The sequence below is a fragment of the Dermacentor silvarum genome, chromosome 10, assembly GCF_013339745.2.
Source record: "Dermacentor silvarum isolate Dsil-2018 chromosome 10, BIME_Dsil_1.4, whole genome shotgun sequence".
Classification (NCBI taxonomy): Eukaryota; Metazoa; Arthropoda; class Arachnida; order Ixodida; family Ixodidae; genus Dermacentor; species Dermacentor silvarum.
The window spans coordinates 23242993-23264256 of NC_051163.1; the positions used below are offsets into that span (position 1 = coordinate 23242993).

Sequence of the window (21264 nt, forward strand, 5' to 3'; positions counted from 1 at the left end):
ACTGAAAACTTCTGCACTACACAAGAAATGACGGTCTCAAATTTATTAGCACCGACAGATACAATTCAGGCATCGAGCAAACAAGAAATCCAACGACTAAGCGGAAAGGTAGAGGCGCTAAAAGAAGCGCTTCTTACGACGGCCGAACCGCTTCGCAGCAACGTAGAGACAGACGACGAATGCCGAGCATAACAGAAGAACGCAGCCGGCGTCAAAGTACTGTTTCCGGGCTACCCGTGCGTCGTCCTTCGCTTTTCGCACGTCGTCCCGCAACCACGGGTAACTTTCGGGACACGGTTTGCAGCCGATGAGCCGCCGAGTTTCTTTTATTGGCGCATCGGGAAACGAGCACGAGTGGACTTGCGGACAACGCCGGAACTCCGAAGCTCTCGAGCAGCTGGTCTGCACGTACTCGTCGAGGGGCTTGGGGTCGCGCATGAACCGCACCACTTCGGCCACAGTGACGACGAACACGTCATCCATGGTCAGGAGCCAGTCGACGAAGGATAGGTAACCCTGTCTTCGCCCCGGATTCTGGAGCCAAAAGTCGTGGGTGAACACCGGGAACGGAGCTCTGTTGGTGCGGTAGTACCGCTCGAAATTTGACCTGTGTGAAACGACAAAGCGGGTAAAAAAAGTTACATTGACGGTTCACTTCGTGAACGTGGGTTATGCGCAAGCGTACACATGGAGGCCGCGAACATGCACGGCGAGCACCACGGCGTCTAAGCACAAACGGAAACGGCGCGAACGCGGTCGTCGACGCGACATAACCTAACCTAAGCCTAACATGCGTGCCTAAGCCTAACTCATTCCGAGTTAAATAAATGATACTTGCTATCGGATGTCCTGAAATCAATAGCAGTTTTATGCGGAGAGGCTTTAGAATCATTCTGTCTTCAGCACACGTACGTACGTGCCCGTGTCAGCCGCACCTGAGGAAATCCAGCGTGTCCTCCTCCGTGGTGGGCTGCGGAGTGCACGTGGCGGGCATGGGACAGCTGCTGCCGAGCGTGCGCGATCCGTCGCCGTGCAAGGTCGTCCCATAGAGGCAATTGAGCGGCACCAGCCACAGGCCCCGGTGGCTACCGCTGGGACATGACGGCTCCGTGCACTCGATTCCCAGGCCGTAGTCCAGCGTGTACGGGAAAAGGGGCAGCTTGTCGGGCTCGTTCATGTAGCTGCGCGTTTGAAACAAGCGCATGCTGCGGCTGGCTTCTTCTTCACGAGGAACGACTGCATGCGTTTATTTACAAAATAATGTACAGTAATGCGCGTCGGCGGCGAGCCGATTCGGAATGCCGTGCCTGGCGGCACTTCGCATTTCCTGGCAAAACTTAGCCAAGCCTAGTAAAACCTGGAAGAAGCTAGGTCGATCGCCAGCTCCGCTGTTTACTCCAACCTTGCACCACTAGTGCAAGCTGCCCACGTTTTTTTCGTGTCGCGTAAACATAAATGACCAATTGATATACCTACAACACCTAAACGACAGCCAGCAGAAGGGAAAGTGTTAGGTGAGTAAAGGATATTGAGATAGTAATAGTATAGTAGTAGCGCGTACTGGCAGTGGCAGTAGTGGCAGTAGTAGTAATTGTTTCGGTGGCACTCGAACAAAACATTTTCAAGTCACAAAACTCGGTCGTATCTGAATTGTTGACTGCCATCGAGTTACGGGAATCTAGCGGCCGTGGCTCCTGTCCGGACGGGCGCGATGTGATTGTGAAAGCAGTCGGTATGTACTCACTCGATGGAAAAGGAAGAGTCGTAGACAAACCCGTTCCGCTGCATCATGACGTACGATTCTCCGTTGCCCGCCTCCAGGTAGGGCGCCCTTGCTCCCACCATGTCCCGTTCGGGGATCAACGCGTAGTCCCGTAGCAGGTCGCGGTCAACCACGAACTCCGCCTCCCAGCCAGCGACATCCAGCGTGCGCCAGTAGCTCATGCTATCGAGGTGCCTGCGCATAGCTCGTCCATAGGGAGAGCATAGTCGTATAAGTGCGACTAATACGACGGGAGAGATGCTTACGGAAACCGGGGGTGCTGTTCGGGACATGGTCGAATTCCACCATATTGTGGAACTCACCATCTTGTCAGCTCTGATTGGCTCAAAATGCCGCCATTACAGAATTCGGCAATATGACGCAATTCGACAATGTCCCGAATAGCAGCTCGGGTTACCACAGGCTCGGACGGCAGTAGCAACGCTGGTAGGCACAACCTTCGACGCAATTTGTCGAAGCGCAATGCGTTAGAAACGGTCTTGTGTAACATGATAGGTGCTATCGTCGGAGAAAAATAATAAAAGGAGCGCTAGTTAGCGATTACGTCGCTGCCTGCTTTTTACAGCAGCAGCTGAGCAGAATATGGTTGATCACTCTGATAATATATTTGTTTCGTCTTACTTTAACTGTAAGCCACATGATGGTGCCAACAAAACGACTGTGACTGTGTTTATGTGTGCATGTATGTACAGTCTGTTTCACACTTGGGGGAAATTTCGGAGCTCATTGCATCGCGATGCGGCGAGCGCTGGAGTCGGGTGCCGGCAGCAGCTCGCGCAGGAGCAGACGATCGAGGCGCGTTATCTTGAACCGCGTCCACTGCTACGGCGGCGCGTGCTGGCCGCATGGTCGGGAAGCGTGCTACTGTCGAGGACAGTGTTTCAACATCTGAGCCTTCCATTGGCGATAATGGAGTTCTGCAAATTTCTTTTGACAGCATCCTTCGTTTGTTCTTTCGAAAGGCCGGGGTACTGAGTGCGTGCGCGTATATTTCTTCACTGTGTGTGCTACCGTAATACGCAGCGGCAAGAAAGAGGCGCCAAAATGTGCGCGCAACGTGCTCAGTCTTTATTTGACGCGAAATGGAAAACAAAGCACTCAACAATATTAACTATGCGGGTCAAACACGGTGAAACAAACGGATACGAATAAAGGAATGCTATAGGTTAAGACAATGAGCTGGAAGCGATTCTTCTCGACAATAGTTCATTAAACCAGACAGGTGCGCATCGCACGCGTAATGCGAAGACATATGGGATCGTTCCCCACCTGCGGCCAGTTGTTTTTTCATCCATTTTCGTTTCCATTAATTTATCAATTCGTTAATTCAATTAATAAGTACAAGTAATTTCCACTATGGTGCCTTTGGTGTCATTGTTTTTGGCTTCTTATGATAAGTTTCTTGCGTGTGATATACTCACATTTCTGATGACACACACACACACACACACACACACACACACACACATATATATATATATATATATATATATATTATATATATATATATATATATAGTAATGGCGCATTTGTACACACGAGGATGAAGGGAAGGAGTGGTGGAAGAGAAGGAAGACGAGGACACTCTTTTGGTCTGGTGGCCAGGCCCCATCGAGTGCTTTCTCCATCCAGCCTTCTAAATAAACGCCCCCCGCCTTGTAACATTCCTAATAAAGACGGCGCGCTTTTTTCTTAGCAATGGTTTCACCTAAGCAGCTTTTAATTTCCTCAACAAAAGTGTTCCAGGTTGTCAGGGTCTCCTCGTGATTATCTTTCCAGACGAGCGCGATATATTGTAGTTGACATTAAGAGGAAAAATTGGAGCTGGGCAGGCCATGTAATGTGTATAGGATGGATAACCGGTGGACCATTAGGCTTGCAGAATAAATACCAAGAGAAGGGAAGTGCAGTCGAGGACGGCAGGCAATTAGAGGTGGGGTGATGAAGTTAGGAAATTTACAGGGGCAAGCTGGAATCAGCTAGCGCAAGACAGGGTTAATTGGATATCGCAGGGAGAGGCCTTCGCCATGCAGTGGACAGAAATATAGGCTGATATATATATATATATATATATATATATATATATATATATATATATATATATATATATATATATATATATATATATATATATATATAACCAAATAAATGCACGGCTATGCGGGAATTGAGCGTGCAACCTCGTGATCAGCAGCAGAACGCCGAAGCCAGTGAGCCACCGTGGTTGGTCTCTCTATCTCTCTCTATATATATAGGCGAAGGCTCAATTCCCGCACAACCGTTGTGTTTATTTGGTAAGTAAAGATCAATAGATAAATCAATCAATCATACTTGCACATGACACACTGCAATACTACGGCAAAAAAGGACCAGATATAATCGTCGCGAGCAAGATCGACAGAGTACAGAGCACAATCATTGAGACAAACACGAGAGATCATGGAAGAAGGAAAATGACTAGGAGGGAGAGTCACGCGACAATATTGAAACCTAGTCATAAAAAAAAGTTGTCGCAGTTTCACCTGAAAGGCGAAGCATCAATTGCGATAGCAAAATTGTAGAGAGCTATACGGAGTAATGATATTAGCTTTATCAGCTGTATAAACTTGGACATGCAGCAGCACCGGCAACACGCAGAACTGTTGTCGACGCCGTCGGCGTTTTGCCCGCGTTCGCTCAAAATGCGTGCGGCGTTGGTGACTGTTGCCGGAGCCTCTGATATAAATAGGCACTTGCGGCAACTAAACGTCGCCTCCCTTCTCTCCCCCCCCCCCCCCCCCCCACGGCCTCTCGCGCGTCGGAAGAAGGCGCGTTTGCTCTACATATATGGTGATTGTAAAGGAGGAAAGAGACGCCTACTTCTGCAGCGCGAGCACGGCGCAGAACGCGCGTTTGTTCTCCGCGTGCGTTCACCTCCCCGTGAAAGCGCGCGCCCCTCGCGCCCTTTCACTCGCACATACAGCGTTCGGCGCGCGGCGACGATTTCATCTCCATTGACGTCATACGGAACCTCACGGCGACGGCGACGGCGACGACGACGGCGACGGCAGAAATCTGCTTTTGAGTGTCCATATAATTGCTATCGCAATAAAACACCCTAGAGGACAGGCACGACGCCAGGAGAAAAGCCAGGGCAGACAAACTACGAGAAAAGCACGAGCAATACCAAACCGCGGTCTTCATCAATGCCGCCAACCAGGGACACAACACATACACCCCGAGTTCCATGGACGGAGAATCTAGAAGCGTAAATGCGGCCTCAACTAGAGCTGCATCCATCAAAGAGGCCGAAGAAGTGGCCATAGCGCTGGCCATCATCAACCCCTACCCATACTGTCCTTAGCGACTATACTCTACTTAGCAAAGAGTGCTATTCTCAGCTTTATGAGGGTCAGTATGGGACTAAATGCAGCCAAGATCATGAGAAACTTCAATCAGAAAGACAGAACAAAAATAAATCTAGTCTGGGTCCCCGCTCACTCGGGAAATCCCGGCAACAAGGAAGCGCATAAAGTGGCCCGAGGGTTAACAAACCGGGTCGCGCTCTCCTTGGAACCAGACCCCCCACTGCAAGAGGTAGTGACTTCCCACAACCAACTTACCAACCTATATAAAGATAACAGGAGAAAAGAGACGCCTACTTCTGCAGCCCTTAAGCGAGCACGGCGCAGAACGCGCGTTTGTTCTCCGCCGTGCGTTCACTCCCCGTGAAAGACGCGCCCCTCGCGCCCTTTCACTCGCACATACAGCGTTCGGCGCGCGGCGACGATTTCATCTCCAAATGACGTCATACGGAACCTCACGGCGACGGCGACGGCGACGGCGACGGCGACGGCGACGCCGACGGCGACGGCGACGCCGACGGCAGAAATCTGCTTTTGAGTGTCCATATAATTGCTATCGCAATAATATACCCTATACCACACAGCAACCTTTCGAGAGCGCAGGCCACTATCCGCCGCCGAATTCAAACTAACACCCTTACCACTCCTCATCGCTTAGCGATCTTCACAGATGGGGACGTTGACCCAGTATGCAAAACCTGCGACAAAAATTTCATTGCAAACCAAAGACATCTTCTGGGAATGCGAGGGCCTTCCCCCACCCAGAGAGCTTCAGCCAGCTCCCTCAAAAACTACATGGGAGACCCTAATACAGTCCCCAGAAGAAAAGTTACAAAAAGGAATCATTGCCTGGACGGAAGAGGTCGTCGCAGACAAGCGGCCATCTACAAAGCCCTGAAATTTCTCCTAATAAAGTTGTTTCCTCCTCCTCTTCAGACATCTTAAGCGAGCAATACTGATGTTAGACACATCAATCCACTCCTAGGTATATCATTTTGGAGGGAATCGGTCTTTTTTATAGAACCCTCGTCAAACTAATGAATTCACGCAAGCTATGAACCAACGCATCAATGTTGTCCCTTAGAGACTATATGCATTTTATGGATTCGTGACATCTGTTTCTGTGGCAGTGTTGCGCAGCTGTCAACTTAATGCTTTACTCTTCCCAACCTTACCATTTTAGCAACATTTTCGAAGCACTTAAAACCCTCAATCAAAATTTTGCTGTCTACAATTCCTAGAATTTAGCTTTCTGTATCTAATTAACCAAATTTTCTTCAGATCGGTGGTGGTCTGAACCTGTTCAGAGCTCCGATCATAATGCCGTTCAGTGCCGTTCCATTTGCGGCGTTCGGCTATACGACAAACGCAAACTCGCTAGCCACGAGACGTTTCCCGACAAATGTCTTCGCTAATAGCCGCCATTCGCATTGTGTTCCAGAACAATTACTAACCACTTCGCAACAACAAGCAACCATAAAATTAACTGTCACCTTGTATGTATTACGACTGCGTCAGAGTGCATGTCGTTGTTGCTTCTCGCGTCGCACGAAGTCAGTCGCTGCTCGTGCAGCCCAGTTACTATATACAGGGTGTCCCAGCTAAAAGTAACCAATGTTTTAAAAATGTCACAGTTTCGCCCTAAGGGCGAAGCAATGAATGCGATAGCAACACAGCAATGTCATACGAAGTAAGGTGAGCGGCTTTGGTAGCAACAACACGCAGAACTGTTGTCGACGCCATCGGCGTTTTGCCCGCGTTAGCTCAAAATGCGTGCGGCGTTGGTGACTGTTGCTGGAGCCTCTGATATAAATAGGCACTTGGTGCCGCAGCTAAACGTCGCCTCCCTTCCCTCCCCCTCCCCCACGGCCTCTCGCGCGTCCGAAGAAGGCGCGTTTGCTCTACATATATGGTGATTGTAAAGGAGAAAAGAGACGCCTACTTCTGCAGCCCTTAAGCGAGCACGGCGCAGAACGCGCGTTTGTTCTCCGCCGTGCGTTCACTCCCCGTGAAAGACGCGCCCCTCGCGCCCTTTCACTCGCACATACAGCGTTCGGCGCGCGGCGACGATTTCATCTCCAAATGACGTCATACGGAACCTCACGGCGACGGCGACGGCGACGGCGACGGCGACGCCGACGGCAGAAATCTGCTTTTGAGTGTCCATATAATTGCTATCGCAATAAAATATATGTGTATAAAGGAAGAACTCACGGGAAATAGGCCCTCAACACGTGTTATACCGTATATGCAAGAGGCAATTTCTAGCCGCGTATCACGCGGCAAGAAGAGAGGAATGGCGAGCGTGATGCCTACTTTCTGGCTCTGAGCCGTGCTCCCTTAAGGGCTGCAGAAGATGGTGCCAACATTGCCCTTCCTCATACAGACCCACTTCTGTCTCTACTTCCCAACAGTCAAAGTGCGGATAGGCCCCCATGGGAGGCAGGGGTGGCGCCGGAGGAGGTTGGCTTGCCGAGGCTATAGCTGTCTGATGTTGTGTACTTTCCTAGTTTTACTTTATCGCGACAGCGTTAAGGACCCCGTCATCGGCATCGAAAATCCGGCATCGGCGCCGGCGTTAGCATATCGGCATCCGTGGCGGAGAACAACATCCCGAAACACCCCGAACACACAGGCCCTCCGCTTGGCGCAAGGCGTTATTGAACAAAAATTGAATTTCTCAAAGTAAAATCCGCCAGAAATATTGTAAAGTACGACTTAACTACAACCTACAGACATAATAGCATCGGATTGTAATTTGAATGTAATAGAAAGCATAATTCTGCTACGAGGAAACTCAAACACAAACCCCTTTTCCAGCATTACTACCATAACAACCGCGGCGCGCTCGGGTATGTTGCAAAAACCCCATCCAGATGGCGCTTGCCTCCTCGGCAGCTTGCTGACTAATGACTAATGCCATAGAGCAAGTGATTAGAACAAAGAATATTCCCGTTGGATGGCGTGAAAGCAAGATGAATCTCATCTACAAAAGCAAAGGAGATAAGGATAAAACGAGCTCGTACAGGCCAGTTACAGTAACGTCGGTGATATATAGAATGGCAATGCAAGCCATAAAATTAGAACTGTCGAAGTGGGTGGAGGAAAACGGTGTATTGGGGGAACTACAGAATGGGTTCAGGCCAGGCAGACGCTTAGAAGACAATATGTTTGTACTAACTCAATGCATAGAGATTTCAGTAGCTCAGAAAAGACCTTTATGGATAGCATTTCTAGATATTAAAGGAGCTTATGACAACGTAGACAGGGAATTGTTGTGGGATATTCTTTAATACGAAGGCATAGAAGACGATTTCGTGGAGCTGCTGAGGGAGATATATCGAGACAACCAAGTACAAGTGGCATGGGAAGGCCGAAAAGGAAATGAAATGGTGGGAATTCACCAAGGATTGAAGCAAGGATGCCCTCTGTCACCATTGTTGTTCACGCTTTACGTCAAGGGCATAGAAAGACGACTGGAAAACAGCGAATTAGGTTTTGATTTATCCTACATGCGTAATGGACAAATGGTGCAACAGAAGGTCCCCGGACTGATGTACGCAGACGACATTGTGCTACTAGCGGACAATAAAAAAGATTTACAGATACTTGCGAATATCTGTGGGAATGCAGCGACAAATCAAGGCCTTAAGTTTAGCACAGAGAAATCAGGAATTATGATCTTTAATGAACACACGAGTAACTTCGTGGTGTCAATTCAACAGCAAGTAATACCCATAGTGAAGCAATATAAGTACCTCGGCGTACACATAAACGAAGGAAAGAATTACTGAAGCAACCACCAAGATAATCTGAAAATAAAGGGGAAGCGGAATGCAGCAATAATGAAACACAGAGCACTGTGGGGCCACAATAAGTATGAGGTGGTGCGTGGAATCTGGAAAGGAGTAATGGTGCCAGCGCTAACATTCGCAAATGCCATTATATGCTTAAAATCGAATATATTGGCGGGTTTGGAAGTTAACCAAAGATCAGTAGGCCGGTTGGCTTTGGGAGCACACGGTAATACGACAAATGAGGCAGTGCATGGAGACATGGGTTGGGCCTCTTTTGAAGTCAGAGAAGCACAAAGCAAAATTAGTTTTGAAGAAAGGCTCAGGAACATGGATGAAAATAAATGGGCGGCTAAAGTGCACAAGTATCTCTACATGAAAAGCGTGGACACAGAATGGAGGAAGAGGTCAAGGAAGTTGGCAACCAAGTACAGGATAATCGAAACTGTAAATAGACAACCAGGGGTCATCAGAAAGAAAGTGAGAGAAATAGAGACCGTGAATTGGATGCAAAGAATGGAAACGAAAAGGACAATGGAGATTTACAAGAATGAGAGGAAAGAAATTAGAAGGGAAAATCTGTACGATAACACAAAGGGCAGTGCCTTGCTATTTGAGGCTCGAGCCGGTTGCCTAAGGACGAAAACATATCGGAACAAATATTCGGAACTAGATGAGACATGTGCATGCTGCAGTAAAGACCCAGAGACCACTCAGCACATCCTAATGGAATGCGACGGGATCCACCCAGCGAGAACCGTAGGTAACGTGCAACTCCCAGAAGCGCTTGGGTTTAAAGTGGAAGGAAACATAAACAGATCAGCCGTAGAGATCAGCAAGAGACGATTAGAGTACTGGTGGAAAAAAAGCAGGGAAAAGATGGATACGACCTGATCTCTTTATATCATAGGCAGCGGTACAAGGTAAATTTTTGAAAAATAAAAATAATGAGAGGTATACAAAAATGCTAGATAAAGAACATGTATAATATACCTGATTAAATCAAGCAGGCTAGGTGTCTATTTGTCACCGCCCCGTTTCAAAGGGGATGCTAATAAATCATCATCATCATCATCAGCTTAAAGGTTCCAGTGACTTTACGGCAGCTTAAAATGGTAGCGGCGCGCAGATGTGAAGGTGGAGAAAAAAATGTCACAGTTTCGCCCTAAGGGCGAAGCAATGAATGCGATAGCAACACAGCAATGTCATACGAAGTAAGGTGAGCGGCTTTGGTAGCAATATGAATTGTAGTAAACATGAGCTGATTAAGTAAGCAGGTGTGCTGCGGCGTAAGTAGACCGACATGAAGAGAGACTCGATGACCACGAGAAGGCGCGTGTGAAACGGTGGTGTTGATGAGAAGCGCTTCCCGTGGGCAGCGCGTTCGAAGGGACACACCTGTAGCGCTGCACTGCCGATCCGGGCAGCATTGCATGTGTAGCGTGCGTTGGAAAATGTGGCCCGACTATTACTAACTGATTGAACAAGCGTGGTGTGAGCGCGCACAAACAAGCATGAATAGATCACACTGAATAGATCGCTTCAACAGAAACTGAGCGGCGAATGCACAGTGCATAAAGGTCAGAGCCGTGTGGAGATAAGAGACGGTGCGGCGAGCGACGAGCGCGGTTGTTGGCAGAGTAGAAGTGCGCCCCCCCCCCCCCCCCCCCGCTCCCTCCGGCGCTGGCTTCCCCCTTCGTTGCTTGCGCGTGGGAGATTGAGTGCGTTCGCTCTCCGTGATAGCGCGCGTCCCCGCACGCTTCCGCTCGGGCATACGGCGCGCGGTGAACATTTTATCTATACGGAACCTCACGGCGACGGCGACGACGACGGCAGAAATCCTGTTGAAGTGTCCATATAATTGCTATCGCAATAAAAAGAAAGCAGCAGTTGCAGGGAGGCCTGACAAGCATTCAGGGATCTTTGAATGCTATCGCGTTCCACTCAAAGGTGAAGCTAAAGCGTCCTCCAAAATTTGGACACGCTGCACCTCGGGGCAACAGCAAACAATAAAATCATACAAAAAGGTCCTAGGGCCGTCACATTTTGATATGTGACGGCTTATATTTCCCAAGTAAAAATGTCTTGCCAGCAATGCATTTGTGTTTTAAAGTGAAGCCGACTTTAGGGGATCGGTGTAAGCTTGGTCTTTGTAAGCTGGCTTTCCCACTTTCTTCCCTTTTTCTTTCCCTCTTCCCCTTCCCCCAACGCCGAGTAGCTGGCTACAGGAATTTAGCTCAGGCCGACCTCTCTGCATTTCGTATCATTAAACTTCTCTCTCTTCCCCACGTTGTGTGTTGAATTCAAGCCTACTCATACAAAATGAGGCCCGATAACCTTATCGCGTTCCACTCTTAAAGGCGAAGCTTAAGCATCCTCCAATTTTTAAAAAATGCGAAGCATTTCTTGGCGAACATTTGCTACTTGACCGTATCTGTCTAGCCGCCTACGACTTTGTGCTCTCATGGTCGTTTCGTTAACATGGCATGTACCGAAATTGACATACTATGACAAGAGTATATGACGAACATAAATGATATGTCATGACATGAATATCATGACATGCGTGTTATGTATGTCATGACAATGACCCAGCGAAAAAGTTTAGCACTCGAAAACCACTCAAATTGGTTCGGACGTGGGTACTAAGTGAAGGAAACACTACAGGATGCTGGTAGAAGTAATAGTCATGAGCATGACTCAGCAAAAATGACAATGACTTAGCGAAAAAAGATTAACACTTAAAAACCACTGGAAAGGGTTCGGACGTGGGTACTAAGTGAAGGAAACACTAAAGGTCGAAGTCATAGTCATGAGCATGACTAAGGCTTTCGCATTAAGGTCTCTTAGGTGTAGCTAAAGGGACTCCTGAGGACTCATGACATGAATGTCATTACATGCGTGTCATGTAGGTCATGAAAGAGCCGCCTACGTCTTCGTGCTCTCATGGTCGTTTCGTTAACTTGGTATGCTCCCCGCACACTGCTTCGCATAACATCGATTCCCACAGGGCGTGAGATCTGCCGGCTTTTTTCCCTCCCCTGTGTATAATGCAAGAAGGTGGTAAAGCCAATGGTACACTCACGTGATGGAGTGGATGGCGATCTCGCTGCCCACGCTGTGCAGCTCGTGCACGAGCGAGAAGTCGGTGTAAGCGGCCGACACGAAGAACGTGGCGGCCAAGTTGCAGCCGTTGGCCCGATTCCGGCGTCTTCCCGGGCCGAGCAGCTGGCGGTAGAAGTCCATGTTTTGCTCGTTGACGGCGTCGTCGAATGTCAGCATGACGAACTGGGGCATACTTCTGGCGCTCAGGTTCGCCGGCGGTCGCGTGCCCGGGCACAAGCAGTTGTCGCGCAAGCGACACTGGCTGGGGTCGCACTTGGTCGGAGATCCCACCACAATAGTTTCCCAGGAACACAGTGCGATAAAGAGCAGGCTTAATACGTAGCTCGTCATGGCTCTAACCACTCCGAATCCCAACGGTGACTAAATTTGTATAGCGCGAGCGGTAGCAAAGGAATACCTGCGGGTTTACAAGAGGGCCAAGTAGTCTATCTTGGGATCATAATGACGTTCTGCTCGCTTTGTAACAGGAGTTGCTGCGGAAAGCGTTCGCATCTATATTCAGCGTGACTTAAGAGAGGCACAAGCGCTTTCCAATTTGCAGGCTTACGAGACGATCTCGGCACTTCGCAAAAGTCTACACCTCGGGGCCCCGGTGACGTGTCTGCTCTGTTTTACCGCGACCACAGGGAAACTGCAACAGGATAACACGTGATATTTGAAACACTTGTCCTGCCTGCATCGGTATAAACCTGCTCTCATTCGTGAAACGGTATCCTCCGTGAGCTGCGTGCGCTATATAGATGTTCTTCACACACGACGCGCAGAGAACCGCGAACAGTAATCCGGCCCTCATCGCTAACAGCTGCCGTGGCGCTGTGTTTACGCGGCTGATGCACTGCGCGCATCGTCAGTGCATGGTCGCTACCTTCCGCAGCCGCCTGCCTCCTAAACTAACCGGCCGCTAATGAACGTAACAGCGGGCTGCAAACGCCGAGTCCCGCGTTTACTTTTACACCTGCACAAACAAGTTTTTAATAAAACAAGCCGCGGGTCCGCCCGACGGAATAGGCACACCGTCGTCTGGTATCTATACTACACGATGCACGCTTTCTAGCGACACTGGTAGAAATATAGAAAATGGAATCTGGAATAGAAATATGGAATCTATAGCTCGAACAGACGATCGAACTTAAGTATTTAGTTAACAGCCCGTATTACTTAGCCAAGACCCCATCATCGAACAGCGCTGGTGTCTGTCGTCTACATTACGTTCCGTCTTTCCCGGTGTTCAATTACCTTGAACAATTATGAACATAGTCAAAACAAAATGGCGTTTAGATGTCCGCGCGGATCATTAGTTAATTTTGGGAAGACCGCTATGGGCACCGGGCCCTGGCCAGATGACGTTGCGACTGCTTCAGCTTCCTACGAAACATGCCGATGCCATCCGCTTGGGCTACGGCAAAAACGTATATAAAAGCGGCTGTCCACGATAGTGAACAACTCATATTGTAGACCCCTGTAGACGAACATTTACCACTTCGACAGTATCTATCTATCTATCTATCTATCTATCTATCTATCTATCTATCTATCTATCTATCTAGCTATCTATCTATCTATCTATCTATCTATCTATCTAATCTATCTATCTAGCTATCTATCTATCTATCTATCTATCTATCTATCTATCTATATCTATCTATCTATCTATCTATCTATAGCTATCTATCTATCTATCTATCTATCTATCTATCTATCTATCTATCTATCTACTATCTATCTATCTATCTATCTATCTATCTATCTATCTTAGATCTGCCGCAGACCTAAGAGTGCGCATATTCTTCCAACGCGTCGCCTGCATCTGGTTGATCGTGGCGTATTCGCGGCCACTGTTGCACGTTTCACGTAACTATCATCATCAGCATTGGCTCGAGCGTCGTCGTATTACGTAACTGGCTCGTTGGCGTCCTTCGGTTTGCTCTCGCGCCGTTGGATGCCGTGCCAAGCACGAGCGCGTGCTTTAAGAATATCAGGTAACTTTAAAGTGATTCACAACGATATCATCAAAAATAAGATTACCCAAATTGGTTAATAGATTTGCAGACTATACCTAAAGATTACCTTGAGCAAGGATCACCGCTTTTCAAGGTAGCTTTCAAGCCACTGCTCCCGCGTTCGTCGTCATCGTCTTCTTCCACAGCTGGCTGCGTGGCCGCTAATCATTGCAGCGTGAAATTTCACTTCTCCTCTGTCGTCGTATTGGGTAAGCAAAGCTTGCGCTAGGCCGTGCAAAGCTCGAGACTCAACGAAGCTGGCCGATCGATTGCGTCTCCTGGTAGTAGCTAGGTTGAACATGGCTATGTCGAGGTTGAACTTGGTTGTATTTAGGTTGAACTTGGTAGCACCTAGGTTCGGCCTTGGATATGCCTGAGTTGAGTTGAGCTTGGTTATGCCAGATATCTCTTAGGTTATGACGCAACCGATCGGCCAGCTTCGCTGTGTCGCGAGCTTTGCGCGGCCTAGGGCAAGCTCTGCCGTTTATTGTTTTTGGTTTTTGGTGTCCGTTGCCCCTTTGGGGACCTGAAGTCATTATTAAGTATACCTAATAATGACACATGGTTCAACTTGTCAAAGGAAACGATCAAAGAAACAAAATCACGCCAGCAGCGAAGTGCCGGTTCGCGCAGCAGACGACCTGTGACGCCAAGTTCAGCGCTACCACGTCCCATGGCTTCTGCGCGACACCAGTCAGTACGTTGCCTCAAAACACGTGAAACCCAATGGGAACCTCAGAACAGATTTGCACGAAATTTGCTGCGCCTAAAAGAGCTATATTCTGCTAAGCGTTGCCAGCAGATTTTTGAAAAGCGAAGATTTCTTCGCAGACCATCACCTAGCTGCACTTACCTGCCTTATTAGTTTCCCTGCTCCAAAACATTGCTTTGCCGTGACGTCACGGAGATGAGTGAACGTAATTCGCCGACACGTCTGCACAAATTATCTTGAGCGGTGCGTTTGCCACTGCACCCATTCAAGTGTCTAAAATGCACCTCTCCAAACGTCTCCAGTTCTCTTTGAAGAGGGTCTCTCTAAGGTGGAGCAGTATATTAGTTTACCGAACTTTTACAGTATTAGATTACAATTTAAGTGAAATGTTTAAATCGTTTACATGAACTTTGCAGAAGGTTCATTCACAAATTACACATTGGCATAGTTCAGAACGATGTGCAGATAACTATTGTCATATGATAATAACAGAATGGGTGAATATGACAAAATTGTTTGTATGGAATAATGAGATTAAGCCATTGGCAGGCGCAGGATATATGCTCATCTGATGCAGGACCAGGGTAACGGGAGTTCTCTGTGGGGAGGCCTTTGTGCTTTAGTGGACAAAAATGAGCAGATGATGATATTTTAGGCAATGTATATTCATTTTCCCCTAATTAATTGTCCTTATTAAACATCTTGCACTTACTTAATTGTAACGTCTCCACGCAGTGTTAAGTTTTAAACCTGAAGCTTTTTTTTTCCCAAAAATTTCCTAATTTGGCAATATTTTGAATAAAAGGGATGCTAAAGAACCTAAAGAAATATCTACTCGCAAGAGTCGTTAAAGTGCGACTACTCCTTTTGGAAACGAAAAATTTCATTCAAATACTTCCTGCTGTTGCATAAGTGGACTACTACTGCATTTTAAATTATGTGAATGGATTATTTAATAAATGGCAAGTGACGGACTTTGTGGGGCATTCTGTTGATGCATGACTGCTGTTATTAAAGAAAAGCCCGGTCTGCTAGAAGGACAGGGCAATCATCTTCTAGGTCTAGCTTTTGCATTAACTTCTGCTGTTCAAGAGCATCTTTTCTGCGGTTATTGAAAAAAAAAAAAAAAAAAAAAAACGTCTGCTAGGAGCAAGAGGGAAGCTTTATCTTCAAGGTCTAGCATTTTCATCAACACCTGCTGTTCAACAGCATTTTTTGCGCTGTTATTGAAGAAAACGTCTACTTGGAGCACGGGGGAATCTTCATCTTCAAGGTCTCGCTTTTTCATAAACTGCTGTTCAACCGCATCTTTTGTGAAGATGGAAGTGGGCATCATCCATGGAGTCCACACACTTTCCTCACAATCCACTGACCACAAGATGGCTTTGTTGGACTAATATAGTTCAATTGGAACAGCTGAGGACTTTCAACTATGGCTTCTAGGGACATTACTGTTTTGGGCTGACATATTATTTATTGATTTATTATTTGAACTACCTTGGGGCAATACAGATAGGGAGTGGGGCAAACGCGTACGAAATGACGCAACTTGGAAGTACGACAAGAATGCATGAATACAAAAATACAGTAGAACACATTCTTCACAGTACTTCAGCGGGTCCAGAACATGCTTTTTCTCCGTTTAACGAAAACACCTTTCTTTTAATTACACGCTGAGACATTACTTGTTCAAGCTTGCCAGCATAAAAGGAAATGGATTTTTGTGTATTATGTGAATCGTCGCGGTTGCAATGTATACCTAAAACTATACAGCATTGTTTTATAATTGCAGTCGAGCACGATCCGGATGCTATCGTGGTTGGCGCTAAGCAGCCGACCGCGATCGAGAAATTTGAGCGAGCTCGATCGTTATCGAGCTCGCGGTCACCCAAGTGACACCAGTATTACACTCAATATTATTAGTCCCCCGTAAAAAAAAAAAGAAAAAAAAAAGTGCTCTCCTTGAAGAGCATGTCTGTGGCTTCCGACACTGCGCGCTCCGTTTGTGTTAACAGATCTCTGAGGCCAAGATTGCGACAGGTTGACGCATATATATACCGCACGCATCCCGCCATCCAACAGCTACGGCGGCTACGCTATTTTCCAAGCTGCGGCCTGTCGCAATTTTGGAATATTACCAGTAATGCGCAGGTTTTATTAGAATAACTTTCGGTGGGCCTAGTTGGTGCATACTTCACAAATTTTTTAAGGCGCAAACAAGAGTCCTTTTTGTACCGTGTCTGTTATGTGCGCATTAAAACGTTTATCAGGTTTTATTGGCACGTTTTGTTAGCACTGCCAGTTTTGCGTACCGAACTACGATATATGGAAACATGTTGCGATCCCCATGGGCTAACGAAGGAAATGAATTAAACGACAGCAAGCATCACGTAAATTTCTAGACATGTATGGTAAGTACTATACGCACGATGGCTTCGCTAATTATCACTTAATTTTCAACCTTGCACAGAACCGTACTTCGTCTTAGATATGGACAGTTAGGCCAGTGTCGTGTTATAGGAATGCGGCACACTCAAATAGTGAAATGCGTCACACCTTATCGAGTTTATCGGCACGTCAGAATGTTTGCGGTGTTCACGTTACCTCGTTTTGATTGACTGATCAATTGACTGATTCATTCATCGAGTAATTGTCCCAAAACTGGGGGCTACGGATACTTTTAAATTAAAAAAAATATTGTAGGGTTTTACGTGCCAAAACCACGATCTGATTATGAGGCACGCCGTATAGTGGGGGGACTCCGGAATAATTTGGACCACCTGGGGTTCTTTAACGTGCTCCTAAATTAAAGTATACACAGGTGTTTTCGCATTTCGCCACCGATAAATTTGACCACCTCGCGTTCTTTAACGTATCCCAGGCGAGCACATTATAAACGGAAAATTTTGCATCGAGCACATCGGAATGAAACTGCCGCGGCCGGGAATCGAACCTTCAGCCTCGTGCTTAGCAGCACGCTGAGTCATGGATGACGTTTTCAATGCGGCTGCTTTAGCTTGACATTGTAAAAAATTTAGATCATGCATTATTGAAAAATTCGTGCACTACACACGAAACGACGGTTTCAAATTTATTAGCGTCGACAGATACAATTCTGGCATCGGGTAAACAAGAAATCCGCCGACTAAGCGGGAAGAATGGTGTGCTAAAGGGTGTGCGTCTTACGACGTCCAAACCGCTTCGCAGCAACGTAGAGACAGACGACGCCTGCCAGGCAGAACAGAAGAACGCAGCCGGCGTCAAAGTACTGTTGCCAGACTGCCTGTGCGCCGTCCTTCGCTTTTCGCACGTCGTCTCGCAACCATGGGTAACTTTCGGGACACGGTTTGCAGCCGATGAGCTGACGCGTTTCACTGATCGGCGCATCGGGAAACGAGCACGAGTAGACTTGCGGACAACGCTGGAACTCCGAGGCTCTCGGGCACATGATCTGCGCATACTCGCCGAGGGGCTTGGGGTCGCGCATGAACCGCACCAGTTCGGCCACGGTGACGACGAACACGTCGTCCATGGTAAGGAGCCAGTCGACGAAGGAAAGGTAACCCTGTCTTCGCCCTGGATTCTGCAGCCAGGTTTCGTGGGTGAACACTGGGAACGGAGCCCTGTTGGTGTGGTAGAACCGCTCGAAATTTGACCTGTGTGGAAACATGAAGCGGGTAAGAAAGGTGAAAGCTTGCACTAGGCCGCGCAAAGCTCAAGACACAGCGAAGCTGGCCGATTGATTGCGTCTCTTGGTTGTAGCTAGGTTGAACTTGGCTATGTCAATGTTTAAACTTGATTGTAGCTACACATACTCGTGTAGCTAGGTTGAACTTGGTAGAAGCTAGGTTCGGCCTCGGCTGAGCTTGGTTATGCTAGGAGCTCTCCAAGCGTGGGTGTATAGCGTAGTGTGTATGACGCTCGCTTTCGGACCGTGAGTACCCGGGTTGAAATCCCGCCTCCCCAACAAAGTTTAAGTTTTTTTCTCTCGCTTTCCTTTTCTCTCTCTTTCTTTCTGTAGGAGCTCGGCGGAGCCGTGTCTGTGAGGCGTCGCCTGGTTGCCATGGCGCAGTTTCTTGATACGAACCACAAATTACGGCTGGCTTAAACAGCTTCGCTGCTAAAGATATTCGTGTTGTTTTTATTGAGCGCCGACAGCCAAACCTATGAGGAGCGCGCCGCGTTAGCCCTCATACTGCGCAAGCGAGGCGCTTCCGACAGATGGCGACTCCGTTTGTCTCCAGCTAGAGTCACTGCTATCTCCAGCTGCCCGAGAACCGGCTTGGACGGCGACTTCCATCCTGCTCTCACGTTTCCGGAGCCCTCACCCGCCGTCTGAAAAGTGGGAGAGGGCGGCGGGAGAAGGGGAGCGCTGTTTTTCCCGAGCAATCAGCCACACCATCTAAACCTTCAGACGCCCTAAAGCTCTTGTGCGACAGCACGTGTGTCTCTCGTCGAACGCACCTCGCAACTCGACCGGTTGCTCGAGGGCACGCGCCCCTACAGCATCGGCGCGCTTTTGTATCGGAGGTGATAGTCATGCCACCATGGGAACGCGGGCCCCCGAATGAGCCAGACGTGAGACGACTCATTCGACTCTGTCTTCGAAATCAGTCTTCCAATCTAATAGCGAGTACTCATTCGTTAATACAAATTTTAAGCGAAGCTTTATAGGCTCACAAGTGTCGGTCGGCGGTGGTGGTGTCACGCCGAAAAGTGCGCCGATCCTGGTGATAGCACCGAAAGGGTCCAAGCTCAATGGCATATATCCCTGTGGGCTCGGGGACCTGTAACGCGCCCTTGAACTACCCTTGTCACACGTGGGACCCAAAGAGACAAAATCACCAGCCCTGTAGAGAAAATGGGGGTAAGCGAAGCTTGTCGTCCGAGTCTAGCGTGGGGGCTTCCGAAGCCGAGGCGAAACGTCAGCGAAGAGCCGCGGACCCCGAGTTGCGGGAGCGCGATGTTGAGGCCAAACATCAGCGAAGAGCCGCCGACCCTGAGTTTAGGGCAAACGAATCGGAACGCCTGCGACGGTGTCGTCTTGCCACAAGATTCGCTTGCCTCCATTTTTTCGACAGGTTTCGGATAGATCTCCGGATAGATTTCACCGAATAGATTTTCGATCTAAAAAATTACCCCACGTGTGCGCGATCAAACATAACATTAAAATAAGGATGCGATAAATTTCATCTCGGCGGCCATAGCAGAGAAAAAAAGTGAGAATTCACGTATAGTATAGCACGTTATACACCGCTCAAGTAGTCATACTTCAATATTGCGATCGTTCACCCTCACCGAATAACCTTGAGTACGCGAACAGAATGCTGATTTGTTCCGATTGCTCCATTTGGACTTTCAATGAACAACGCTTCCTAACGTGCAATATTATCACTGAAGCTTGCAAACGTTGTGAATAAAATGGAACACTATATCGTTGTGAATACTAAGAACATATTTTTTTTATTATTCCGGAGAACGGTTGCTTTATTATTTGAAAAGAGTTCTATATTCAATTCGATTTGCATGTGGCAATTTTCGATTCGCATTCAATTCGATCTCAAAAATTACCTATCGCACAGCCTTCGTTAGATGGCGCCACCACCGCGCCGCGGCGTCACATTACAGTGGCTAGTCACGTCATCGTGGCCGCCATCTTGGGGTATACGTATACATATACACTATAGCACGTCGAGAAGCTGCGTAACGAAGAAACATGACCACAACACAGGCGCGCCGTGCGCCGAACGACAAATCGATAGGAGCGATTATCCGGTGAAAAACGGTTACAATGCAAAAGCATTATACAATGTACGCGTAACAATTATATGCTATATGCGCTGACGTCATCGCGTCCATGTTCGAGTACTAGCCCGGTAAGAAGCTGCGTCCGTCATGTCACGTGAAAGCTATATCTGTAGCCCAATCTAGTCATCATGCACCTAAAGCGGCACTTGATGAGCATGTTCGCCAGTGGCACCGCGTGTGTCACCTGTATGCCTAAGCCTAACATGCCTACGCCTAACATGCCTACGCCTAACATGCCTAAGCCTAACATGCCTAAGCCTAACTCATTCTGCGTTAAATAAACGATACTTGCTATCGTAAGGCGTGGATTCACTCGCAGTTTTATGCGGAGAGCCTTTCGACTCGTTCTATTTTCAGCCCACATACGCGCCCGTGTCAGGCGCACCTGAGGAAATCCAGCGTGTCCTTCTCCGTGGTGGGCTGCGGTGTGCACGTGTCGGGCATGGCGCAGCTGTTGAGCGCGCGCGATCCGTTGCTGTGCAAGGTTGTCCGATAGAGGCTGTTGAGCGGCACCAGCCACAGGCCCCGGTGGCTGCCGCTGGGACACGACGGCACCGTGCACTCGATCCCCAGGCCGTAGTCCAGCGTGTACGGGAAGAAGGGCAGCTTGTCTGACTCGTTCATGTAGCTGCGCGTTTGAAACAAGCACATGCTACGGCTGGATTCTTCACGAAGAACGAATGCACGCATTTATTTA

General features: G+C 48.1%; 3 protein-coding genes across 11 annotated transcripts in view; all 3 read right to left on the reverse strand.

Moving 5' to 3' along the window:
* LOC125940531 (chitin deacetylase 1-like) overlaps nucleotides 1-12616 on the reverse strand; it is a 60668-nt gene extending 48052 nt beyond the window's left edge. The window contains exon 1 of the mRNA XM_049656809.1: nucleotides 12445-12616. The gene's annotated coding sequence lies outside the window, so the exon portion shown is untranslated. The remainder of the gene's footprint in view (nucleotides 1-12444) is intronic.
* LOC119431388 (chitin deacetylase 7) overlaps nucleotides 1-21264 on the reverse strand; it is a 63694-nt gene that overhangs the window by 32236 nt on the left and 10194 nt on the right. The window contains exons 3-4 of one of the 9 annotated variants that reach the window (XM_037698873.2): nucleotides 20953-21195; nucleotides 17708-18415 (exon numbers count right to left, since the gene is read on the reverse strand). The exons of 7 other annotated variants lie outside the window; for them this stretch is intronic. In XM_037698873.2, the coding sequence (XP_037554801.1) occupies nucleotides 17926-18415; nucleotides 20953-21195 (733 nt within the window). In that variant the 3' untranslated portion in view covers nucleotides 17708-17925. Of the gene's footprint in view, nucleotides 1-17707; nucleotides 18416-20952; nucleotides 21196-21264 lie in introns of those variants that run through there. One more of the 9 variants, XM_049656804.1, reaches the window with a different exon arrangement.
* LOC125940534 (chitin deacetylase 8-like) lies at nucleotides 36-12426 on the reverse strand. The gene is made up of 4 exons (XM_049656818.1): nucleotides 12007-12426; nucleotides 1745-1957; nucleotides 936-1181; nucleotides 36-607 (listed from the first exon to the last, which is right to left on the reverse strand). The coding sequence occupies exons 1-4, from the start codon at nucleotides 12375-12377 to the stop codon at nucleotides 118-120; spliced, it is 1320 nt and encodes a 439-aa protein (XP_049512775.1). The 5' UTR covers nucleotides 12378-12426; the 3' UTR covers nucleotides 36-117.